Source organism: Strigops habroptila, chromosome 3 (genome assembly GCF_004027225.2).
Source record: "Strigops habroptila isolate Jane chromosome 3, bStrHab1.2.pri, whole genome shotgun sequence".
Taxonomy (NCBI): Eukaryota; Metazoa; Chordata; class Aves; order Psittaciformes; family Psittacidae; genus Strigops; species Strigops habroptila.
Window position 1 is genome coordinate 45,980,631 of NC_044279.2, and position 24,432 is coordinate 46,005,062.

General features: G+C 37.7%; 1 protein-coding gene across 6 annotated transcripts in view; it reads right to left on the reverse strand.

Moving 5' to 3' along the window:
- KITLG (KIT ligand) overlaps positions 1–24,432 on the reverse strand; it is a 59,966-nt gene that overhangs the window by 22,786 nt on the left and 12,748 nt on the right. For all 6 annotated transcript variants that reach the window (XM_030480191.1, XM_030480189.1, XM_030480192.1 and 3 more), the window contains exons 2-3: positions 9,437–9,550; positions 880–942 (exon numbers count right to left, since the gene is read on the reverse strand). In XM_030480191.1, the coding sequence (XP_030336051.1) occupies positions 880–942; positions 9,437–9,550 (177 nt within the window). The remainder of the gene's footprint in view (positions 1–879; positions 943–9,436; positions 9,551–24,432) is intronic.

The following is a 24,432-nucleotide window of genomic DNA, read 5'->3' on the forward strand; positions in this document are numbered from 1 at the left end:
GATGCATGGGTACAATGATTCATTCTTAAAACACGCAGGATATTGTTCAGTTTAACTGACAAACTAGTCCTTTTCTTACTTTTTTCCTTAAAACAATATAGCACAGTATAGCATTCAGCATAATTTCTACTTTCGCCTTGTTTCCTTCTGTCCTTTTCTTGCAGTGTATGCAACAATCAAGAGAGCATTTTCAATGCATCATTTTAAAACTATTTCTTTTAAATTAAGGAAAACCAAAAAATTTTAGTAGAATATGCAATAGATGATATGAAAATGTTTTTAATACAAAATATTATAATTTTTTAAAGAGAGTATATAGAGCTTATTTGAAAGTATCACTACATATTAACTATGGGATTGTATAGAAAGAATAACACAAAGCATGTTTGAATGAAATAATGTCCTTAGATTCTACCAGTCTGTTTATTTACTGATGCTACCATTTGCTGAATATAGGGTTCTCTTTATTGAGGACCCTATTTGTCATGCTTTAAAAGCATTTCCACTGGCTGAAATTAGGACATTCTGCAGTATGTTCAAAAGCACAATTAGAAAGAAGCTGCTTCTTTAAGAAAAAAACAATTTTCAGTTGACATGACGAAATGACACCACAGCTTGAAATTTTTCAGAAAAAAAGTGTTAAAAAATTTAGTATGAAGAAACATTTTTCTAAGATACCTGTAATTTAAAAGGTTTTAAGTGACTGCAGGAATCTCTCTACATTTCTTTTAAATGAGTATTCACGAAGTGTATGAGAAGTGAAATAACCATTATTTAACTGTAACTTACTACACCATAGAACTAGGTACAAAATGTTATGGCCATCACTGGTTCCAGTGGGCTATTTTATTGGCATTAACTTGAAGTGGTTGTACATACCAGACTATCCATCTTCGGGACATATTTAAGGGTTATCATATAATCATTTGGGAGATTTCCAACCTACAATAAACAAATAATAAAAAAGTTAATACTGACTACATGAAGTAAGACTTAATTTCCATCACAGTATTCAATGAAATCTATCAAATGCGCAACACACGTATTTAGTAACCTACTAGGTGCAAAAGCTTACATACTCAATTTCCTGTGGAAATGCTACTGATTTACTTGCTCACAAGTGAAACATCTTTCCACTCCTCTGCAACATTCCCAGATCCTATCTGATCATGTCCAACGCTATGACTTCCCAGCAGAATAAAAGTCAGTAATGTGGTGAGGAGAAGTGTTCTGAGGTTATTCACTACTGCAGAAACTCCACTGCATTTTCATCTTTTAATGGCATATCTTGAAGTGTTTTCATGACAATTTCTATGTAACCCCAATCACTCCAAACAGTAAATGACCTAGTAGTCTCTAAGCCTTTTTCCTTCAAATAATTTCCAACTTCAGCAAGCACTTGAGCCTAAAGCAATACTTACCTGCTTTGTGCTCAGTTATGTACCAGGACAGAAAAACACTTGAGCACAACATTAACTTTGAAGCTGTGCCTCTTACTAATGATGAACGATACAATTATATCATAGCAATGTGCTAGGGCAAAGGAGAGCTTCTACACATGTAAGCTGAGTGCAGCTTTGAAGATGTGGGTGAGTATGGGGTGTGCTGAAGCAAGGATAAGGAGTGGAAGAAGGGTTCTTGCTGAATTATACAATGCAATATGCTACAGATGGAATCCAACACTACCACGAGGTGTGGTTATTCATCTGGTGAATGTGCTGAGTGGGGAGATGAAGAGGGAGATGCTGCCATGATCTTCAATCTCTTGAAGTACTTTTTTCGAAAGGTTTACCAATACTACAATTTCTAGTGATACAGCAAATCTATTTTCTTTTGTATCAGTGAAAAATTCAATTGATATTTTCATCCTGGTTTGAAATCCATTTAGTCAAAAGATAATAAGCACATAAATAATTCCTTTGGTGAACCAGAATCTATACTTTGTTCAGCAAAGCATTTCTACTTCTTCGGGTTAAAGATCATTCTGTTATGGCTGCTTTCAATTCTGCTGCTATAGCAACCAGCACAGGGATTATTTTTTTTCCTGTGCATTTTTAGGTAGTATTTTGTTTGTCACAACAGAATGTTTTATTTGTTAATTAAAAATTAGTTTCAATTAAAACTTAATACAGCAATTTCAAAATGTTAGGATTCTGGAAATGATCAAGGACAATACTTACGTACAGTCAGTCACTAGTGAATTCCAAACATTTTTTAATTTACAAAATGGGCTGAGCCACAATCTTTCAGTTCAACGACATCTAGCTTCCTCCTACAGCTTTAAAAAGCAAGTTTTATACAAGCTATCTGGGTAAATTCGTTTTCATAGCCAAAATTTCTTTTTTCTTTTTTATTTTTAGACCTACACATTCCCAAAGCAGCAGTAGCACAGGTGTTATTAAAATTCTCTGTATCAATTTCCATTTACCTGGAATTTGGGGGAGTGATTCAAGATGCTATAAATACTGGAAAATGTTGCAATATTACATTTGTTCTTTCTTTAGAGCATCTGATCTATTCTAAATCCTCATCCACAATTTTTTATATATTTTTCCTTATTCTAAAGAACATCCTGACATCACAACACATTAATAGGTAATACACTTTCTTTTCCAGCTTCCTTTGCATGCCTGGAGAGGTAGGATTATCAGCACTTCAAGCAGCAAAGATAGCGAAGATGCTACTGTATGTGCAAAGTTTCCCATACTCACTCTAAAGGAATTCAATACTTGGCAATGTCAGCAAAAGTACTGTTCTTTAAGAAAGGTCACTGGAAGATTAAATTTGTTCCAAATCAATGAACACTACAAGAACTGATATGCATTATGTATACAATCTACTTTACCGGCATCAGAGCCTGTCAAGCACTTTTCATGCACAGTTAAAAAAATGTAACTGTCCAAGAGCTCTTACAGCTTCTCAGACAAAGCTGCAGAATACATCTCAGCCTCAGTCATTTTTCTCCTTGACAGACTGTGAATCAGAAAAGATATTTTTGAAATTGAACAACTAAAAATGAAGACCTCTGGGGGGAAGGGTGTCAAGCACAAAATATATGCCCTGCCTCGAGACGGAACGACTTGTTAAAGTTTTATTGATTAAACTCCACATGCTAGATGCTCTGCTCATGGTAAATGATGGAGCTCAGTCAAAGCAAGAGAGTTATATTTGTGTCCCAGTTGGACTTCCCAACTCACACATGCAAAAGAGGGTAAAGCTGAAGGATATGTTTGTACTAAATCTGTGCATCTTGTACTCTTTTGCTTTCCCGAAATGAATCTTGAAATTTTGATGAACACTAACAACCAAGACTATGATCCAAAACTAACCACTTGATTTTCAACTGCTGAAATGATCCTGAAAGGAATGAAAGGACTTTGCATACTCACTCTGAGTGGGGTGCCTGACTGCTGCAGCTCCCACCAAGAAGCAGATGACAAGGGGGCTCTGAGTTGCCTGAGCAAAGTGGAATGGAAAGGGACTGTCCCTCGAAACATCCTGAGTCTTGGAATGGCCTTTTTGATTCCCATACTCAACTTCTTAAGTACAGCAACAAATTTGGAGGCAACAAAACACCTACCTACAGGTCTTGCCTTGGTTTAGACAAAAGTAACAGTTTTGATGATTACAGAGAATGTCTACTGATAATCCTGGAAAGTAATGTATAGAGCTAAAAGAACCCTGCATTGTAATTAAAATGCCACAAAAAGTTTCTCTGATTTAATGGAGGGGAAGGTGTAGTTGTAGAAAGCTTATCAGGCTCTGAGAAGAGGTGAACAACAGGGAATACAGACTTACGTTTTTAAGTCCATATAAAAACAACATAAAGTGCTGCATTCTCAGTTGTAACAAAGTCTCAAACTGGGAAATGTAACATACATACAGAGGTCTGAATATTTAATACAGCACTGTTAACATTGCATAACCCAAAGATATTTTTAAAATATGCTCATGGTCACATAGGGAGAGAAAAGAGGGATACTGTAAAAGCAATTTGGGTTCTGCAGACTACTCTTTCATTGGAACAGCAGAACATAAAAGAGATGACCTATCTCTGCAGTCAAGTACTTTGAAATGAGAGCAACTGCTCTTGGGAATAATCTTTATTGTGACTATTCCGAAAATTTTAAGGAAACAAGCATAGATATTATTTTTTTTTTACACAGATCAAGGATAATGTAAGTTAATAAAAGTATAAATTACCATTTAACATTGTCAGTGATATTTTTTTCACTCTTAGGCGTATGATGGGAAAACCCATACTTTCATTTTGGCTACCATTTCCACCTCCTATTTCTCTCTTTGTGATTCTCATTTTCTTACTCTTTAATACCTCTGCATCTCCCTTCTTTGCACCCTTGGCTTTTCTTTAGAAGCTTCCACTTTCTGTCCATCATCTCTGCAATCTACTCTATCTCATTTGCTAATGAAGCAGTTAATAAAATCCTCATCGTTTGGCTGAAGACAGCATGTTAACAATTTCCTTTCACACTTCTTACAGCCATAGTGGCAGATCATTTGCAGGATAACAACACAGGATCATTTCTTATAACCCTTTCAGTTAGGAGAGTTAGATCCATTTAAAAATAAAATGTTGCAAAGAGTGTAAAGCACACATTTACAGCAAATGTGCTGTTTACATGCAATGTGAAGGCAAAGTGTTTGAAACAGCATGTCTTGAACAAGCAACCTGGTTGGTAAATGCTGACTATTGTTTGGGCATCCAACATACAAAAGAAAAAAAATGGCTTGAGAGAAGTAGATCATGGGAGAAGAGGTGAGTATCTTAGATTTTGTTAATGGATGAAACTGAAATATGTAGATACGTACTGTACAGTTCAGTGAAAATTCTACTTACATGTAGGTTTGATCATATTTAACAAACATGTACAATAGATTCCTAATTCTTATGCAAAATCAGAGTCATAATTACAGCAATGCAGCTTTCTGCTGACTTACTGTGCTGAAAAGAACAATGCGGATAGGCTTTATTGACAGGTGCTACAATTACAATTCCATAATAGAGAACATTTGTTCATCAAGTAATGTGTTTCCCTCCAGACATCTTCATTAAACAAAGAAGCAGGAGTTCAAGTGATTAGTAAGGCAGGATGAATACTCTCTAAATACTTTCATTCTCTATAGATATGGAATTATGCTCTTTTAAAGTTCTCACTATTAACCCCCCCCCCCCAAAAAAAAAAAAAGATTGTTCAATTGTTCTTTGCTTCCTCAAATCATTTTACTTAGGACACATTCTTCACATGACAAAATTATGTCATAAAGATTTGAATAAATTTAATTTTACAGAAAATTAAAAAAAGATATTTTTTTGTATGAACAGACCAGCCTGTTTTGGTCTGAAGGCTCAGAAACCTTATTGTTATTGAATCTGCTCTTTCTTTTCAACTCCTAGCTTCTGGTATGAGTCTAGGATGACGTTAGTGAAAATCCAAATTAAAGCCACTGAAAACAAGTTACACTGTACATCTGTTCTCAATTTATTATTCAACACAAAATTGATTAGGTAAATGACCCACATTTTCAAGCACTGCACAGAATGTCTTATTTATTCACTGATAGCTTAGGCTTAAGTCAGCATCCCTGGTCTATATTCACAGAAAGTGTTGACTGATGCATTTTCTTCTAATTTTCCTAGAATACAATACAGTTGAGCAGAACACAGCCACAGCCATGCTTAGAGGTTTTTTATCAGTGATATAGGGAGCTCACAGTACAAGAACAGCTCCCAGAACAAGAAGCCCGGGACCAAATAAATGAAGACTAGGTTGTATCAAGCTACATGCAAAGGAGTTTCGTAGGGAATTCTGGCACTGACTTGCAAGCTGTAGGTGAACTTCAGTAGAGGTACAGAAGAACAGAGTAGGAAAAAGAAAGAAGAGGGACATGGATTCATGCTGCAAAGAATTTTAGCATGAGATAGGAAGAGGATTAAAATCTGCCTGGAGTTCACCAAGGAGCATCCTTCCTGCAGCCATGAACAGCGTAACAGATACTATGGAAATAATGAGGAGAAGCTAGGACAAGAGGGCAAACTCATCATGTGTTAAGACATCACAGGCAGTGTTAATAGTGCCTTTGAAGACAAAATCAAGAAGCTTGCCATTGATAATGAAACAAAGGAGGAAGAGCTTGAAGGAAATAAGTAGAAGATGTAGGGTCAGAGCAGCAAATTAATAGACAGATGGACAAAGTTATAGAAGTCAAAGCCAGAAGAAGATTTTTTCAGTAGACTGGATTTTTATCTACCAAAAATTTGGAAGAAAAGTGAATTTATATAGACAGAGAGCTACAAAACCAATTTTTCCTGTTATGACAGGAAAAACAATGGAGGTTTTAAAAGTGGGCTTACAAGGGTCTGTTAAGCGTCAAGAGCCAAAATAGACACCTTTGTTTTAGACCTTAATGGCTGAAGAGAGATGGTGACATACCTTTACAGGGAGGAGAAAAGGCCCAGGGAAGGCTAACATTTTGGGGAGATGAAGAGATCATAATCTTCCTCAGTGGAGGATTCAGGCCATACTGAATCTAAGCTGATGTCTGAGCATTTGTGATGAGACAGGAGGAAGAGGTGCCAATATCCTAAGCTAAATGATGGGTCATGTGTAGTACAGCTGAACAGCTAGTTTACTGCACACAGATAGCGACTATACTCATGACTGTGAACAAAAGGGTTTAAAAGAACATGACAGTGTGGCCAAGAATAAAGCCTTTAGAAATAACTGTAATAGCACTCTCAGGAAGCATGATAGATCTTGTGGGTAACATCACAGAAACTATAGGCAATAACTGTATGTGTAACATTGACTTCTGCAAAACCCTCAGCATTACAATTTGTTCTTAGTGTGAAAGAAGAGGACATTTATTACAGACATTATGTCCTACTGGCACTAACTCTTTGGATCAGCAGAGAAATAAGATTTTTAAAGGCCAGTAGGATCAATAAAGAACTCAACCATTTATGTATGTTATGTCTAATTCTGACATTGTATGTCATCAGAATGTCATTCCTTAATTCAATTAGTATATTTTGTTTCAAGAAGCAGAAGTAGTAGAAAAACTTCTATAGTAATTTATAAGAGTTGAACTATATTTTCAAGCAATATCATGCTGGAGTCCATATTATATACTAAGGATATACTCCATATAGCATTAAAAAAATTATACTTTTTAGCAATGTGATCAGTCAGTATTCTCTGTGAATTTCTCCCTTCTTTCATTCACAGTCAGCTGATGATATTTTGCTTTAAAAGTATTTTAAACCTTTTTTATTATTAGTTTTTGTAATGGTATAGCATTTCAAAAGAGAAAGACCAATTTGCAATACAGTCAGTTTAATCTAACTCGAGAGTTCTTACAGTAAATGTAACACACCAAACTTATTTCCATGTTATTCTTTCAATTCTCAAGTGGCTTTATAGAAATTATTTCAGCAAACACTAACAGACAGGTGAGACAGGGATACAGACTTTCCTAATAACCCTAAAAACATTCTCAGACGCACAACTCAGAGCAGAGAGAACCCAGGTATCTGGACTTTACATTATCTGCATCTGTCTGTTATTTCTCCAACTCAAAATATCTTTGAACTTGCTAGTTAACTTTACTGAAATTTTGCATTTGGTAGAAAGATCTGAAAGGTATGGGTGTAAGTCAGGAGAAGGACAGTACGGCATCCATACTGAGCAGTGGATGGAGGAGCTCAGCCCTACCCCACTCTGCTGAGGCTTGGCAGCAGAAGTGCAGTACAACCTGGACAGTTTGCAGAGGTTTTCTATGAGGAAAAGCAGCACATATACCAAGCAGTTGCCACACAAAGTCCTTCCTGCCCAACCAGCAGGCCAAGTAAAAGGGGATATAAATCCAGCGAGCACTCAAAACACTGCTCAGGTAGGTAGGCATCATGCTAGGAAGCATGGGAGAGACCTAAGAGGGGATGTGGAGGAGGGTGTGAGTATGGAAACATAGTGCTGCAAGGACTATGTGCAAGAACTGCAGTTGCTGGACCAGTCTGGAGGAAGATGCAGGAACACAATATGGAAAGATTTCTTTCCTAATTTATCTCAAAAGCAAAGTGTGATTACTCAAGCTGCAAATTTTTGTCATCTGTATTTACACATTCTTGAAGTTTAAATTGTACTAAAGGGACAGGTAAAGTATTTGTTCTAAGGACACATAACCGACAAAAAGTGATTGCTAACCTCATATTAGACAATTCCACGAGCCCTCACAGGAGTTCTTTTGTTCTGTCATGCTTTCAACAGGTTTAAATCAAAGCTTAATACTCTTTCAAGAGATTAAATATTATCTTGAATAAACATGCCAATACTTCAGAGTTCTGCCTCCGGGGACTAATGTAAAGCACTAAGCATTTGAGTAGGACTATAGAGCACCCCCAGAGATTTACACTATATATCAACGTATATAATAATGCCCAAAGAAAACAAGTTAAGAACACTGCACTGGCAGCAAATGCAAGAGACTTCAAATTAAGTGTCTGATAGTATGAACGCTCATATTGCAACTGTTTATTTTTCCATAAAGAAACCACACTTTTTAACTGAAATAGACGTAGATACACTGGTATATATTGTATATACTTGTATATACTTGTAGATGAAGCTATACTTGTGAAGTGTTGAGTATATATTATTTCTTAAAAACTTTGGTGTTAGATCCTTCACTATTGCAAGTTAGCATAATCACTGACTTCAGTGGAGATAAATACCAACTGACTTCACACAAGGAGATACAGTTTTTCAAGTTAATGCAGTGTTCAATTAAGTAAAAATTAAAATGTACTTAAACGAATTCAGTTCCTATATGAAGCCGTAAGTCCTTCAGACTTAAACTTCTAGGTACAGCAAGTAGAGAAACACATTATGAGTGTAGCCTACTCACACCTAAAGATTGTAAGAGCTGTTCAGTTGTTATTGCCTTGATTGCTACTATGATGTCTAGTATCATTCTATTTTTATATAAGGCACAAGTTTCCTATATACCACAGGTAAAAACTTCTGGTTCATTTCAGATGTGTTTGCCGCCAGTCTGCTCCATGCAAATCAGTAACACAAAGACAATAATCTTTCATCTGCATGGGAAGCAATCTAATCCCAGAGAATGTTTGAGGAAATCAAGACTTTTGACAATTTGTATGGAAGTTTGGAGGGAGGAAAACACATATGTACATACACTCTAATTTGGTCAAGAAGGTCACCTCTTCAATGAACTCTGAAACTATTCTCCAGTCTCTGCAATAAACGTTTTGATTTTGATCATGTGATAGACATTGATTTTTTTTTTAATATTCCCCTGGTTCTACTATAGATTTTCTAACTTTGCTTAAAAATATAAGTACCATTGGTCACTAATTATTATTTAACATAAAGAATAATTTTAAATAAAAGCTACTTACCAATTTTGCAATGTCATTTACATCATCTGTCACCGGATTCCCGCAGGAACTCTGGGCTTTGACAAGAGGATTAAGTAGGAGCAGTTGAAGACAAAAGCAAGTGATAATCCAAGTCTATTTAGTAAAAAAAACCAAACAAAAAACAAACAAACACAAAGAGAAACAAGAAACCCCAAGTAAGCAATCTCCAAAAGTGAAGTAACAACAGGTAGCAGTAATGCTTTTCATATAGGAAGTCTAGATGCAACAATACTCTTTATCTTTCATGAGAACACGCTCATATCACTGTTGTATAATCTTCCTGGCAGGAATTCACAGAAATGCACTTACTTGATCTTTTCTGGAAGCAAGTACCTTTAGAGTAATAATGGAAAACCTGAAACAGGTACCCTTAAGAGTAATAATGGAAAACCTGGTATTGAGCTATGAGATTACTTGTGCGGGATCCTGCTTAGGTGAGTTTCTGCGACATCTACAGATACCAAAGAAGAGAAAGTGACCAACTTTGCAATATTCTTCATAATCACCATAAAGCTAACTAAATACTTGTCATCCACCTGATAAGGTATTTGATAAACCTGTGCTTCTATGCGATAATGGTTGATAAGGAACAAAATGATACCTGACCACGGCGAGATAAAAAGAGAAAGTTCATAATCACAGTCATTACATTTGGGTACTTAAACTGCAAGCAAAACCACAACTGGACTCTGCCCAGATACTGCGATCTCAAGCATCAACGCAATATGTTTTCTCTAAGTGACATGCTTTGGTCTCTTAGGAGCGGCAGCTTAGCTTTGGCATTACATTCCCCTCCTGAATCCTATTAGGAACTGCAATGCAATGTACTCACACAGGCTTGTGAGACTATGCCAGAAGAGCACCAGGTAACTAGCCATGACGCACCTGGGTGTCTCCTTGGCTACACTGCCTGAACTTCCTCACCTTCTGCCGTTCCTTGTGCTTCACTGGTTTCCCACAGAGCCCCATGCGAAGTTTAAGATGCAGATCTTCATTTCCAGAATGCTAAAGCATTTAAGTTATGGATAATCAAAAGTTGCCTTGGGTTGTGAAGCTTTTTGTGACAGCTGACTGAAGCTGTCAGGAGGAGCTGATGATGGTGTACATTTACTGCAAGTATGGAATTTGCCTGTGCAGGCTCCTGAGCCTCCATGAGGGCAGGACTGAGACCAGAATTTGTTTTTGCACAAACCAAAATGCACCTCAGCCCCACCTACCCTGTGACAGGTAGAGAGCTCCTTTTTCCAGCCTTGCCTTCAAAGGCTACTCAACCTTTCAATTTAAGACCAAAGTACATCAAACGACATAAACGAAGCTCTCTAGGAAAGCAGAGAGAGAAAATCACAGATTTAAAAGATTACCATTATACTAACCTAGAGGAGCTAAGGAAGTATGATGATAAAGATTGCTCACAAGTTACATAAACATGATGGAACAGTGCTAGGCACTCTATCTAGAGCTGTTACATGACAAGTAAATGTCTTGTAGCTTTTAAAACCTGGATGTATCTTACATCTCAAGTAAAACTGCTCGTTTGCTTTCTTAGAATATGGCTTTCTGACTCATGTCGCCCATAAAGGGGGGCTTTTTACACTGGCATGTGTTCACAGGACAAGGGCTAATGGCTTTAAACTGAAAGAGGGTAGATTTAGGTTGGATATTAGGAAGAAATTCTTCACTATCGGGCTCGTGACGCACTGGCACAGGTTGCCGAGAGAGGCTGTGGCTGCCCCATCCCTGCCAGTGTTCAACGCCAGGTTGGACAGGGCTTTGAGCAACCTGTTCTAGTGGAAGGTGTCCCTGCCTGTGGCAGGGGGGGTTGGAACTATATGACCTTTAAGGTCCCTTCCAACCCAAACCAGTCTATGATTCTATGATTTAGGCAAAACCAGTGTGGGCTGCTGCTGGAAAAAACAATTCAGCCTCCCCTGCTACCTCTTGCAACGGCACTGGTGAGATGGTTTAACCAGCTGTTGCAGGCAGAAAACTTCCTCTTTTTTTTCTCCCCTGTGCTATTTTTTCAGGCTTTCTGATCAGACAGGCTTTCTGATCAGACCAGCTTTCTGATCCAGGTAACTGAGACAACAGAAATGCTCCATTACAGATGGGACAAGCCAGGACTGCTCATTCCAGAGGAGCCTTCACTCAGCTTTCCTTGAACTGCACTCTGAGACACCACAGGATCATGCAGATGGGTAGACGTCTTTCATGCGAAGAAATTGAAAATGTTCCAAGCAAGGTGGACATTTACTGTACAGCATGTCTTCTTAGAATGCCTCTTGCTTCAACATAAGTAGCATTTAGAAATACTTTTAGTATCTGTACAAATAATCACTGTGAAGAATTGAGAATAAGTACCTAACCTGAAGTTAGGTACTTAACAGTTTTTCGTACAAAACCTCTGTGTCTTATGCTATACGAAGCTTTGCAGTTATACATATATGAACAATTCAAGCTCTGGGGAGACACAATGAAGATGCTACTAGTCTCTGAACGGACCTTTGAGAGCTCCTTGCAGTGTGGAAGTGCTCAAAGTTGAGCTCAAAGAACTAGCTTTAACTGGTCAGAGACAAATCTCCCTCGCCTCACTTCAGTTCCACAATCACAGAGGAAAACAAAGGGGTCCTCAAGTTAAGAGACTACTTTCCCATTGCAATTTTTTGAATGAAATTGTTAGAAAAAAAGGCAGGAAGTTAATGACAACCAGCTCCAAAATGAACTAACAATAATGCTTTCAAGAATTGAAAAAAAAGAGTAGTTCTACCTTCAGTGTTAAACAGTACACTAGCAGTTACACTCACTAACAGGATGTTTCCCTGATGTGTTCTTTGGAGGTGGAGGCCATGACAGAAATCGCCAATTTCTTTATTGGGTTCCTCAATATTGAATAGTATGTAAGGGAAGATGGATTTGTTCACTGACCTGTGTCACTGTCATAGAATGATATTTAACCTAACAGTCTAATAATCAAAAAAGTAACAAAACTGGAAACACTTTTTTTGCCAGATCAACTGAGTAATGTGAATAAAAACAGCACCACACTCCAAATAAAACCAGAACTAAGACACATCTTGTCAATCTTTATAGTTCTGGATCTAAAGAAAATCCATACATGAAGCTTGAAATCACAACACATTTTATAATTATGCAAATCAGTAAGAATATACTTTTTTCCCCATGTAAATAATGTGATTTAAAAGCACAGTAATTTTTATAACTGCTATTAAAAGCAAATGCTTTGTAAATTTTGAGATTATTTGAGGTTCTTTTTGTTTATTTGTTCTGTTTGTCATCCAACAGGAACTAAAAATCTGCAAAATACTGCTAGCTTCAACATGCCTATTATCCAAAATCTTTTAATTATTTGCACTTACAAAATATTTATATTACACATGCCTACAGGCACATTGTATGTAAGGACTGTATAGATCAAAGAGCTAAGCAATTTTTGTGTTATTTACTAATGACCAAACCTGCTGTTTGAGCAAAACTTGAATGGACAGAACAAAAGCAAACCTTAAAAAACAGCTTTGTAAACAGAGATTCCAGTTTTACACTTTACTAAGCATAACTGTTACCCACATAGCACTCATCACAGATTTCCATATATAATTACTTCTAAGCTAAAATGGGATTTTCAAAGCTGGCCACAGGATTTAATCACACATCATCTACCAGCATTAAATTGAAGATATATAGCAGACAGGAGGCAGACCTGTATACCAAGGGGCCTCTTCCTATTTTGAGCTCAAAAAATATTCAGTTGTTTTTATATTCTGAAATCTCTTAAATACTGAATTTGTAAGTTGCTTTTGTGAAAGGGAAAAAAATAATGATTAGACTGGAAGGATAATTCAAATTAAAGATTTCACGTATACACTTTTGATCATTGTGCAAATGATTTTTACTATTGCTTATAAGCCACAAGCTATAATTTCAGTTAACAGCATTTTAGAGGCTTAGCTAGTGATCCAGTGTGTTTTTCATTTATGTTCTTCATTTATGATCTGGAGTGTTGGCAAAAGCTTATGAATGAGTGCTTTAGCTTCTTTTTCACAGTATGTTATCAAAGATATTTAATCATGCTGGTTAATGTTCAGCTAATTCCTTAAATGGAAAGCAGCAAGGGGAATACCATGTTGCTAAATAAGCCAAACACTGGAAACTCTGGATATTTCCAAATATCTGGTTTGTACTGATAAAAATTATAATCATAAGTAGGAAGAAATAATACAAAAAAAAAAAAAGGGGAGGGGGGCAAACAATAAAACACACAAAAAACCCCATCAAGCACAGGGAGAGGTAGTAACTATACAGATGAATGGGTTTTTCATTATAAAATTTCTTGCATTGAAATCCTGTTAGCCGCGGAAATTTTTACCCATTTCTTGAGCAAATCATTCAGTTAACCATAGCCAAGCCACAGCTGCAGTAGGGTTAGCTGACAATATGGAACAATATTCACCCTGGGCCAGGCTTCCAAAGTTTAGTTTTCACTTCTGCTAATGCTGGGGTAGGAGCATCTCTCGATGGCTCCTCAGGCAGTGTCTGCATGCTGCTTTGCTGAGGCACAGCTTGTAAACTTCTGCCATAAACAACACTGGTTGGTCAGTCACAGATAGCTAACAATGTTCATACTTATGCCTTAAAAAGTCTTTTGAAAGAAGGTTCAAAGAAAATGAGAATAGCAATAAAAGATATTTATTGCCTTTATTTTTTAACCATAAAGAAGAATAAAAGCACAATAATTCTTTCATATGTCTACTAATTTATTTAGTTATTAAACTCATGTAAGAATTGTCTTTAATCAATTAAGAAATTTACTGTCAGTGGGGAAAAATTTTAAAATGAAAGAAAAGCATTTATATGGAATGTAATCTAATTCCCATTTTCATGGTATTCAGCAATACCTTCACCCATGCAAATGACAGTGCTAACTTCAGTACTTTAAAAGCCTAAATACTGCTGGAATGCTAAATATTGATGAAGTCCCAAAAAGATCAGTTCAGTGCGGAAAAAACAGTCACCCATCCATGACCACCTAGTTCTGGAAACAGAGAAGTATTTTTGCAAGCACATATGGAATTGGAAAGGTCCCTACATACTCTGAGGTACCTGGGAGATAATTTTAGTATAGTTGAAGGAACCACTGTGTGAAGTAAGTCCAGAGCACGTTCATCATTGCCCTTCAAAAGACCAGCATTAATCTCACTGAATATAATAGGCTATCAGCTAGGGTGCTCACTAACAAGTGACAGAACTGTATTAAATTTCCTCTAACCAAGATAATTCCAACTCACAGGGATCTGTTCGTCTGTTATTTACCTTGTACCACCTACTTCTGTATCACCAGAGGTACTTTCCCACCAGTGATGGCTTCCTGGCCAGAAAGAGCAAAACAGGGTACACTGGTATTCCTGATCCTTATTTTTCGGAACATTTATGCATTTTATACTGGCAAGCCATTACATAGAAAAAAAGGCCTGTTCGCTGCACAGGCATCAGAACGTTTTTGTGTATCCTCGTCTCACACATGCTCCTCCATCTGGGCACCCTAACTTCTGGGAAGCTCCCCAGTCAACATGTGAGTTTTCTTCAACAACCTTTTGGCAGTCCATTGAATAAAATGGAGCCTAACTCCAGCTCAGTGAGTCACCCTGCCAGGTTGAGACACCTAACAATCTCTGGATCACGCCCTATATGCTTTGCTATGATTACAAAAAGCAGATGCATACTTTTCTAGTGACTGATACTATTCATTATTTTTTTTTTAACAATCATGTATAGTAGGGAGAATGATGATAAAAGTAAACAAAATTCATCAGGGAGTATGAGAGTGATTTATTTGGATTCTAATTTAAACAGACCATAGAAATGCTGGTCACTCTTCTTCAGAGTAAGTTTTGGAGTGCTTTAGACATGAAATATTTGACATATATTCAGTTACTTACAAAATGCAGAATATTCTTCTACACAGTTCTGCATCTAACATCTAAAAGACATAACATAAGGGTAATTATTGAGGTAAAGGAGAAGGAAATTAATGAGGTATTGTTACAAACATAAGCAAGGGAAGTTGCCATTGCCCCCTACATTCAAATAAGTTCAATGGGCAACCTGCTTTCACAGCTGTTTAATCTTTTTGTGACAGTTCTGTATTTGCCTTTCCATGATGTTTCCAACCATAAAAGCTCTTCCTCCTAACCTTTACACACTCGCTTTCCCATGGGGGACCTCTGGAATCCCTAATGACGACCAACAAGAACAGGATTTTTCAGCTATTTGTTCATTTCATGTCAGAATGCTAAAGTAAAGGGGTACTTGCTGGACTCCACAAGCCATATGTTGCAAAGGAAAGGCAAGTGCTGTATCCAGATGCTTACAGAGCTTCTAAGTTCCTTTCTAAGGTATATTTTTAGAGAAATAACTCTTTTCAGGTTAATGGATTAAAAAAAAAAAGGATAACAAACCTGTTAAAAGCAAATGCACAACTACTTTTTCTTCAGCTGGAAGGAGAAACCATTCTCCAGTTCTGCCAAGTTACACACATCTTTTTCCTGAGACAGACAAATTAAAGATACACAGTCTTACTGTGCTGAGAAAATGAGGAATCACACTATTCTTTCCCACCATCCAGACCTTGGGAAAACTAGGAAGCTGCTTAGACTTTATGACAATTTCATTTAATGCAACCTCAGGCCAATTGCTACCATCCTCTATCCCCTCCAGCTCTCCTTGACCGATGCAGAAGCAGTAGGCTGCTCCAGCCGATGTGCTACTATTCCACTTACTAAGGTGCAACCAAACTCCTACTGTGTTTGGTTTCTGTAAAGTGTTTCAGCTGGAACCAAGATGAACGTGAAAAGCAAGAAGAAGTGGAAATTGATACAGACTTTGCCTTGCAAATCAATGTAATCTAGGTATTTTCTAATTACATTCAGTAAAGCACAAAACAGCGGTTTTAATTTGCAAATTACTGTATTTATTTTGCACTCCTGTAAGGATACTAATGTGAAATATTTGTTATGAAAATGTTGGCCTTTGCTCTTTAAAAATGTTATCTGAGCCATAATAAATTTTGACCGCTCTTTAATCTCCCTTGACAATCCGGAATTCAGGCAGTTTCCATGCATCCTAAATATGAATCCAGGACAATTTATCCATGTCCTGGACAACACCAGTTTGTTTAGTTCCCAAACACTAGGAAGTGAAGTTATCAAAAGACAGGTAATTATATATGGATGTTGCCTCTGGAGCTTGTGTTAATGTTATTTACTGATAATCATCCATCAGATGGAATTCTAGTTCTGCAAAGAACCAGGAATTTTATGGACAAAATGTTTCAATTGGAAGAAATAAAAATACCAGATACTTTAAAAGAAATCTTCCTGTTAAGTCATAATCAAAGATTATGAGGACCTTCAGAGATCTCGCACTTAGTACAGTCTTTTTAGGACATGTATACTGGCAAAAGATATTTCCACCCTCCCCCTCCTTGTAAGTTACATTATGATCATCCAGGATTGGTACTAAAATTTCATATGGTACTCATATGGTATTCATATGGTACTGAATATTTCATTATTTACAGAACTGATGGATAGGGACAGAGCAACTGACATCACCTACATGGCCTTGTGCAAAGTGTTCAACACTGTCCCGCATGACATCCTTGTCTCTAAACTGGAGAGACATAAATTTGATGGATGGACCACCCAGTGGACAAAGAATTGGCTGGATGGCCGCATACAAAGAGTTGTGGTCAACAGCTCAATGTCCAACTGGAGACCAGTAACAAGGAGTGTCCCTCAGGGGTCGGTGTTGGGACGGATCCTGTTCAATGTCTTTGTCGGTGACATGGACAGTGGGATTGAGTGCGCCCTCAGCAAGTTTGCCGATGACACCAAGCTGTGTGGTTCGGTTGATACGCTGGAGGGAAGGGATGCCATCCAGAGGGACCTTGACACGCTTGTGAGGTGGGCCGATGCCAACCTCATGAAGTTCAACCAAGACAAATGCAAGGTCCTACACCTGGGTCGGGGCAACCCCAGGCACTGCTACAGGATGGGCGGAGAAGAGACTCAGAGCAGCCCTGTGGAGAAGGACTTGGGGGTGTTGGTTGACGAGAAGCTTAACATGAGCTGGCAGTGTGCACTCACAGTACAGAAAGCCAACCGTATCCTGGGCTGCATCAAAAGAAGCGTGACCAGCAGGTCAAAGGAGGTGATCCTGCCCTTCTACTCTGCTCTCCTGAGACCCCACTTGGAGTACTGTGTACAGTTCTGGCGTCTTCAACATAAGAAGAATATGGAGCAAGTTGGAGCAAGTCCAGAGGAGGGCCATGAGGATAATAAGGGAGCTGGAGCACCTCCCGTATGAAGACAGGCTGAGAAAGTTGAGGCTGTTCAGCCTGGAGAAGAGAAGGCTGCGTGGAGACCTCATAGCAGCTTTCCAATATCTGAAGGGGGCCTACAAGGATGCCAGCAAGCGACTCTTCATCAGGGATTGTAGCGACAGAAAAAGGGGTAATGGCTTTAAACTTAAACAGGGAGAGTTCAGGTGCGATACAAGGAAGAAGTTCTTTACTGTGAGGGTGGTGAGGCACTGGAACAGGTTGCCGAAGAAAGCTGTGAATGCTCCATCCCTGTCAGTGTTGAAGGCCAGGTTGGACAGAGCCTTGGGCGACATCATCTAGTGTGAGGAGACCCTGCCCATGGCAGGGGGGTTGGAACTAGATGACTTTAAGGTCCTTTCCAACCCTAACCATTCTGTGATTCTATAATATTTTTCTATCCCACTTTAAAGTGAAGACCAATATTTACTTGTTTCGTTAACAGAGACACTGAGATCCAGAATACCTACACAATCAAAATAGAAACAAGCAGAACACCAGACTTCAGTTGACTCAACAAAACCTCCCACAGACTCCAAACTTTTTTCCCCCCTCCCTTCTGGGTAATTACAAAAGAGTTTTCTAGCATAAATCCAAAGTAATTTTAAGTAATTGAAAGGGGAAGGCAAAGTAAGATACAAGATTATCTTGGCAGGGAGGACAAGATTCTCACACTGTATGGAGGTGGATGATCTGATTTCCTCAGGGAAAAGACATTTTCTTAAGTAAAATATTTAATTAAAGATTGTTTTTAAAGATCTGTTTCAAGTGTCTTGCTTGTTTGCCAAGTTTATGCAAAAAAAAAAATCCACTACGTTGAATATTCTTTTGAATTATAGTGAAAATGTATACATAGTCACCCTTTTTAATCTTAGACCTTCAAACACCAGTAAAGGAAATGGAATAAAGAGTTGTTACAGAAATTTTGTAGTAGATCTTTAATTCTAACCATCTGCTAAAAAGTACATGGAATTTGGGTTGGGAGAACTATTACAATGATGAAATTTAAAAAAAAAAAACGAACCACGAACAATGAAAATATCAGCTGTTTTGACACCTAGGATACGATGAAATTCATGTACATGATGAAAATGTCTGTGTCTTCCCTAGTATTTCATTTTAGTATGAAGTAAAACAGATTAAGTGTATTCTTACTCTTTCACGCGCATGAACTTTTCTAGAAATTAAACTGTATCATAAAACTGAAGATTTTTCAATTCATGCTTGAGCCTGTGGAAAGACAACATCAGCAAAAAAATATTCTGATACAAAATTAAAAGTTTTTAGGCATTTTTTCTTTTTTTTTTTTTTTTTTAATCCTTTTATACTTTCTTGTATAAGCAGAGGATGATTTTTGAAATATAAACCACAGACTGGTCAACTTGGTCTTAAACCAAAGACATGTCCTCATAAAGACCCTGTTCCATTTCTGAACTCTGAGCATCTCTGATAACATCCCTGACAGGCCCTGTAACTTCATAGGGACATAAATTCAGAACTAATTTCACTGACTGGCTTCATATGAGACATCTCATTACAGAAGCGTAATTGCTGAACACAGACTAAAACTAGATGCCAGTACAGTCAAGATTAAGCGTGTTTCATCCACCTAACTTAATTGTATTACATCCTTACAATTACAAGCTTACATGTGGTTGAAGAACACTGTTTAGATCTCTTGGATATGTCAGCACCAGTATAAGCTTTGACAGTGCTGAAGGATGGTATTTATTCACATCAGTATTGTACTATATATCGTGAGACTGTCAAGTTCCTGACTTTTTACAGCTGCATTGATGGTCTGTCTACAAGAGCACTCAGGATAAGGTGAGAAACAGAGGTTGCATAAATGATGTGGTTCACAACATGATAAAGATCATGGGATTGAGCTCCAGCAGCTTTCCTCAGTCCCTCTGCCATTGTGAAGATCTCATGACCAACACCAGGCAAATGTGGTAATCTGCAGTCCACCCAGAAAAGCTCTGGCATCATCTACTACTAAGGCAAATGATATTGGTAACCTGAATTTCAACATACAGGGATGGGTCTAGCCAGTCCTCCTCAACAAGCAACAAAAAAAACCCCAAATGGTTTTCCTGGACCATAAATCTCTTGACTGACATTATCTGCCCCATTCCACAGCAGGTATCAGTTTTCAAAGTCATTGTGGTAACTCCTGGGACAGGTAGGCTCCAGATAAGAGTTCTTTTATATCCCACTCCTTTGATGTCACAAACAACTAACATTTGTAATGGAACCAGATAAAAACAAATAGAAAGAGTGAAGGAGTAAAGTATGAGAGGAGGGAACAAGTAGGAGTGGAGGGAATAATACCACAGAGTCATTGAATCATTTAGGTTGGAAAAGGCCTTTGAGACCATCAAGTCCAACCATAAACCTAGCACTGCCAAATCCACTGCTAAACCATGCCCATAAGTGCCACATCTACATGTCTTTTAAATACCTTCAAGGATGTTTACTCAACCACTTCCCTGGGCAGCCTCTTCCAAAGCTTGACAACCCTTTTGGTGAAGAAATTTATCCTAATATCAAATCTAAACCTCCTCTGGCACAACTTGAGGCCATTTGCTACTTGAGAGAAGAGACCTACACTGATCTTACTACAGCCTCCTTTCAGGTAGTTGTAGAGAGCAGTGAGGACACCCCAAACCCTCTTTTCTCTAAGCTAAACAACCCCAGTTCCCTCAAGCCACTCCTCATCAGATTTGTGCTCCAGACCCTTCACCAGCTTCATCTGTCTTCTTTGGACACATTTCAGCACCTCAATGTCTTGTAGTGAGGGGCCCAAAATTGAACACAGTATTGGCGATGAATCTTGGGAAAATGCTACAGATCTTCCCTGTTCTGATGGTTAAAAGCCTTCTTGCACTGTCCAGTTTAAGTGTACTGACAGCAACTTACATCAATGTGTTCTCGTCGCAACACTGCTCCTTTGCTTATGTAGTTATACTCCCATCTTTGTGGTTTGTTCTTTTCATGCATTTATGGAGACCAACACTACTATTTGAGTCTTCGCTATGCCTAATTAAAAAGTCCATCTGACTTCAGTGCTTCATGACACAAAAGCAACAAAAAAACCCCAAAACCTCATGGGAAATAAGCAAAACATTCCCTTTCTCTTACCTCCTCTTGGAGTACAAATCCTATTTATTTACTCTCTATAGTATCTTAGTTTCACAGGTTCTGCTCTCCAGCAAATGCAAGTAGAGGATTACCCTGCCTCTTACTGAGCATTGTTGGAGCTATTACAATGGATGCAGTATTCAGCCAGGTGGTTGCTTCTGAAATGAAGAGGAGCAAAAACCTTAAAATCGACACTAAGTCATGCAACTTTTAAATGGGATCATTCTTCACTGGTCAGAGTAGTTTCACCCATTGATAAATAGCACCTGACATAAAAGGTATTCCAAATTTACCCACACAAAAGATGGCTTCTCTGGATATACTCCAAGACAGTAGCACCTGCATCAACTTAAAAGGCTTGGAACAGGAAATTTCAGTGCATCAGAACTGAGAAGTTTTCACTTTGATCCCCAAAACCTCAGTTGATAACATTTCAAATTGTGATGTAACATGTATTTTTCTCTTGTAAAATGTTGGTGAGGAATGCGATTTTGTATTTTGAAGAGGTTTGTGGTTTAACCCCAGCTGGTAACTAAGCCCCACACAGCTGCTCACTCACTTGCTCACTCACTCCCCCCGGTGACATAGGGGAGAGAATCAGAAAAGTAAAAATGAGAAAACTCCTGGATTCACATATGTGAAGAGGAGGGGACAGAAAAGGAAGATAATGATAATCATGACAATAAAAGAATTAGAATATAAAGAACAAGCAATGCATAATGCAATTGCTCACCACTTGCTAACTGATGCCCAGCCACTTCCCGAGCAGCAACATCCCCTGGCCAGCTTTCCCCTAAGTGTATATATTGAGAGTGACATCATGCGCTGTGGAATATCCCTTTGGCCAGCTGGGGTCAGCTGTCCTGGTTGTGTCCCCTATTAACTTCTTGTGCCCCTCCAACCTTCTCACTAGCAGGGCACGAGGAGCTGAGAAGTCCTTCACTTAGTATAAATACTACTTAGCAACAATTAAAAACATCAATGCATTATCAAAATTATTCTAATACTAAATCCAAAATACAACACTATACCAGCTACTAAGAAGAAAATTAACTCTACCCCAGCCAAAACCAGGACAGTGATTAAAAAACCCCAAACCAATGAGGTATTTAGCTAAGCCTCCGGCACTAATCTAAGCCTACATGATTACCTTGAGGCAAGTAATAAAGATCAAAAGTATTCTTCATACACTGCTCTACTGTAGGATGTAAGAGTGCCATTACACAACTCAGCTGCAGAAAGAGGGCCAGGTCATGGTCTTCCATAACGAAGCTTGAGTTTCTGCTCCGTCTCACTGTTTTCCATTTCACTAAAATTAATAGATGTAATGTCTATTAATGATGAGCCTGTATATCATTCATGATTTAGAAATGTGGATTTACAGATTTAATGCAGTATTTTACAAGCATCTTGTATACAAAACACTATACTAAGTTGACAGAAGACCTAGTATGTGCCATAAGTGAATATTCACAGGAAAATTTAACATAACAGCACCTCGTTTGTTAGAAACTGTTTGAGTTTTAAAGCAAATATGCAAGCCTTTCCACATCATGTTCTGTTTCCAACAAAACACATGTTGTTAGGCAATGAAGTCAGCTTCTGGCCCCGTAACAGTCACTGCAGACATTTTAACAATAATCCGTAGTCAATTTTCACATAAACTCCAGGAGGTTTCTGGAAGACAATTTTTCAGGGGAAACGATCAAAAGCACCTACAGGCAAGCCATTTAAAAGCCAGCATACTAAAAAAACAACAAAAGTGGAAAATGAAATCTGCATGTGCTGGCTTTGGTGCTAAGTTTTCATCTTCCTTTATCAGGAGATGCAGAAAAAAGCCTGAGGACTTTTAGCATATTGAACTTATTTGTCACAGTAAAATTCCTATTGTTCTTTGTTCATTTACATATCATTTCTTGACACAGGAGTTAGCTAACCAAAAGGTCTGTCAGGATATTTCCCTGGGAAATGTGTAAGTTTAAACCTTACCATTTAAACACTTGGAGCTCATGACTGCACATTTGTCAATAATCACATGAAGTTCCAATGAGCCCATCAGAAACAATATTACTAGGCTTATGTTCTCCCTAAACCTATCTAAACCTATCAATTTTCAAGATTTCAGCAGATCTTGATTTTGTATTTCTTCTTACTGTACCTGACAAGCTGAACTGTACGTATTAGTAGTGCACGAAGAAATGTGTGTGAGAATCATGCAAGTTTCTCTCAGCAAAATCAGATTTAAATCCATTTTCTAACTGGAATGAAACCCACAACTTTTTCTAGATCCTGATTTCAACTCAGTTCTCTCATATTTATTTATGAAAGCTACCAGTAAATAATTTTACTTCCAAAAATGCTCTAAGCTCTTAGACATTATTTTATTTCCTACATAATGTGAATTGCATGCTTTCCTATACATGCTCAAAACCAGAGTGAACAATTTAGCTTTAAGGTAATGATCTGTGAAAGAATAACACAATCTTACATTCACACTGTTATTAGAATATAAGTACATTAAGAATGGATGTATATTTTTTTGTGAAAAGAATATTTGTCCAAAGTGATAGGCTAATGGATGAGATTAATCTCAAATGCCTTGAAGTTACAGCTTGTGGGACTGCAGACAAATCAGGTAAATGACACATCAAAATAGAAACTAATCTTCAAAACATTTAAGGATGCTTGCAAGACAATGTAAGCACTGGGCAGGCAATAAGCCATTTACCTCTGCAACCTGGAATTACAAATACATTATGCCTTGTCTCAAAGCAATTACATTGGTATATTAGTATGGAAAAATCAACTATTTTTTTTTCAAGTTTTTGTTCTAAAATGAAAACATTTTCATATGCCAAAAATGCCTTAGTGATTATTACCATTCTAACTTCACATCAATGAACATAGAAAATGAACATCAATTCCTTTATCAAGATTTACTAAAAGACATCATGCCATTGTTAATTTTAAAAGCTCTTTCTGAAATTATTTTCCTGAGACGCATGCATTATTTCTTTTTTAAAGAACACAAACTGCCAGCATGGCCATTTTAGGAATTTAAAGCAATGTATAAGGTTGTTCCAGGACAATGTAAGTTGAAGATGGCAAAAATGGGAAAGGGCTGATCAAAATGCTTCCTGTAACATAAAAAGTCAGTGACTGCATTACTGCATCAGAAACTCAAGTATATGTTGAATTCCGATGCACCCCTCCAAGGGGAAGACATACTTTTAAATGCCTTTTCCTGTTGATACTGAAGTCCTGTATAAGAATATCTTTTAGGCATGGTCCATGGAAACTCTGCTGTCTTTCTATGGCTAGAGCTATGCAACATGTCAACATTGCATAAAATTTTATGAGTTCTAACCACTCATACATCTTCAAAGAAAGATCTTTCATAAATGCCTCAGCTGTCATTACTTTCACATGTAATTGGAAT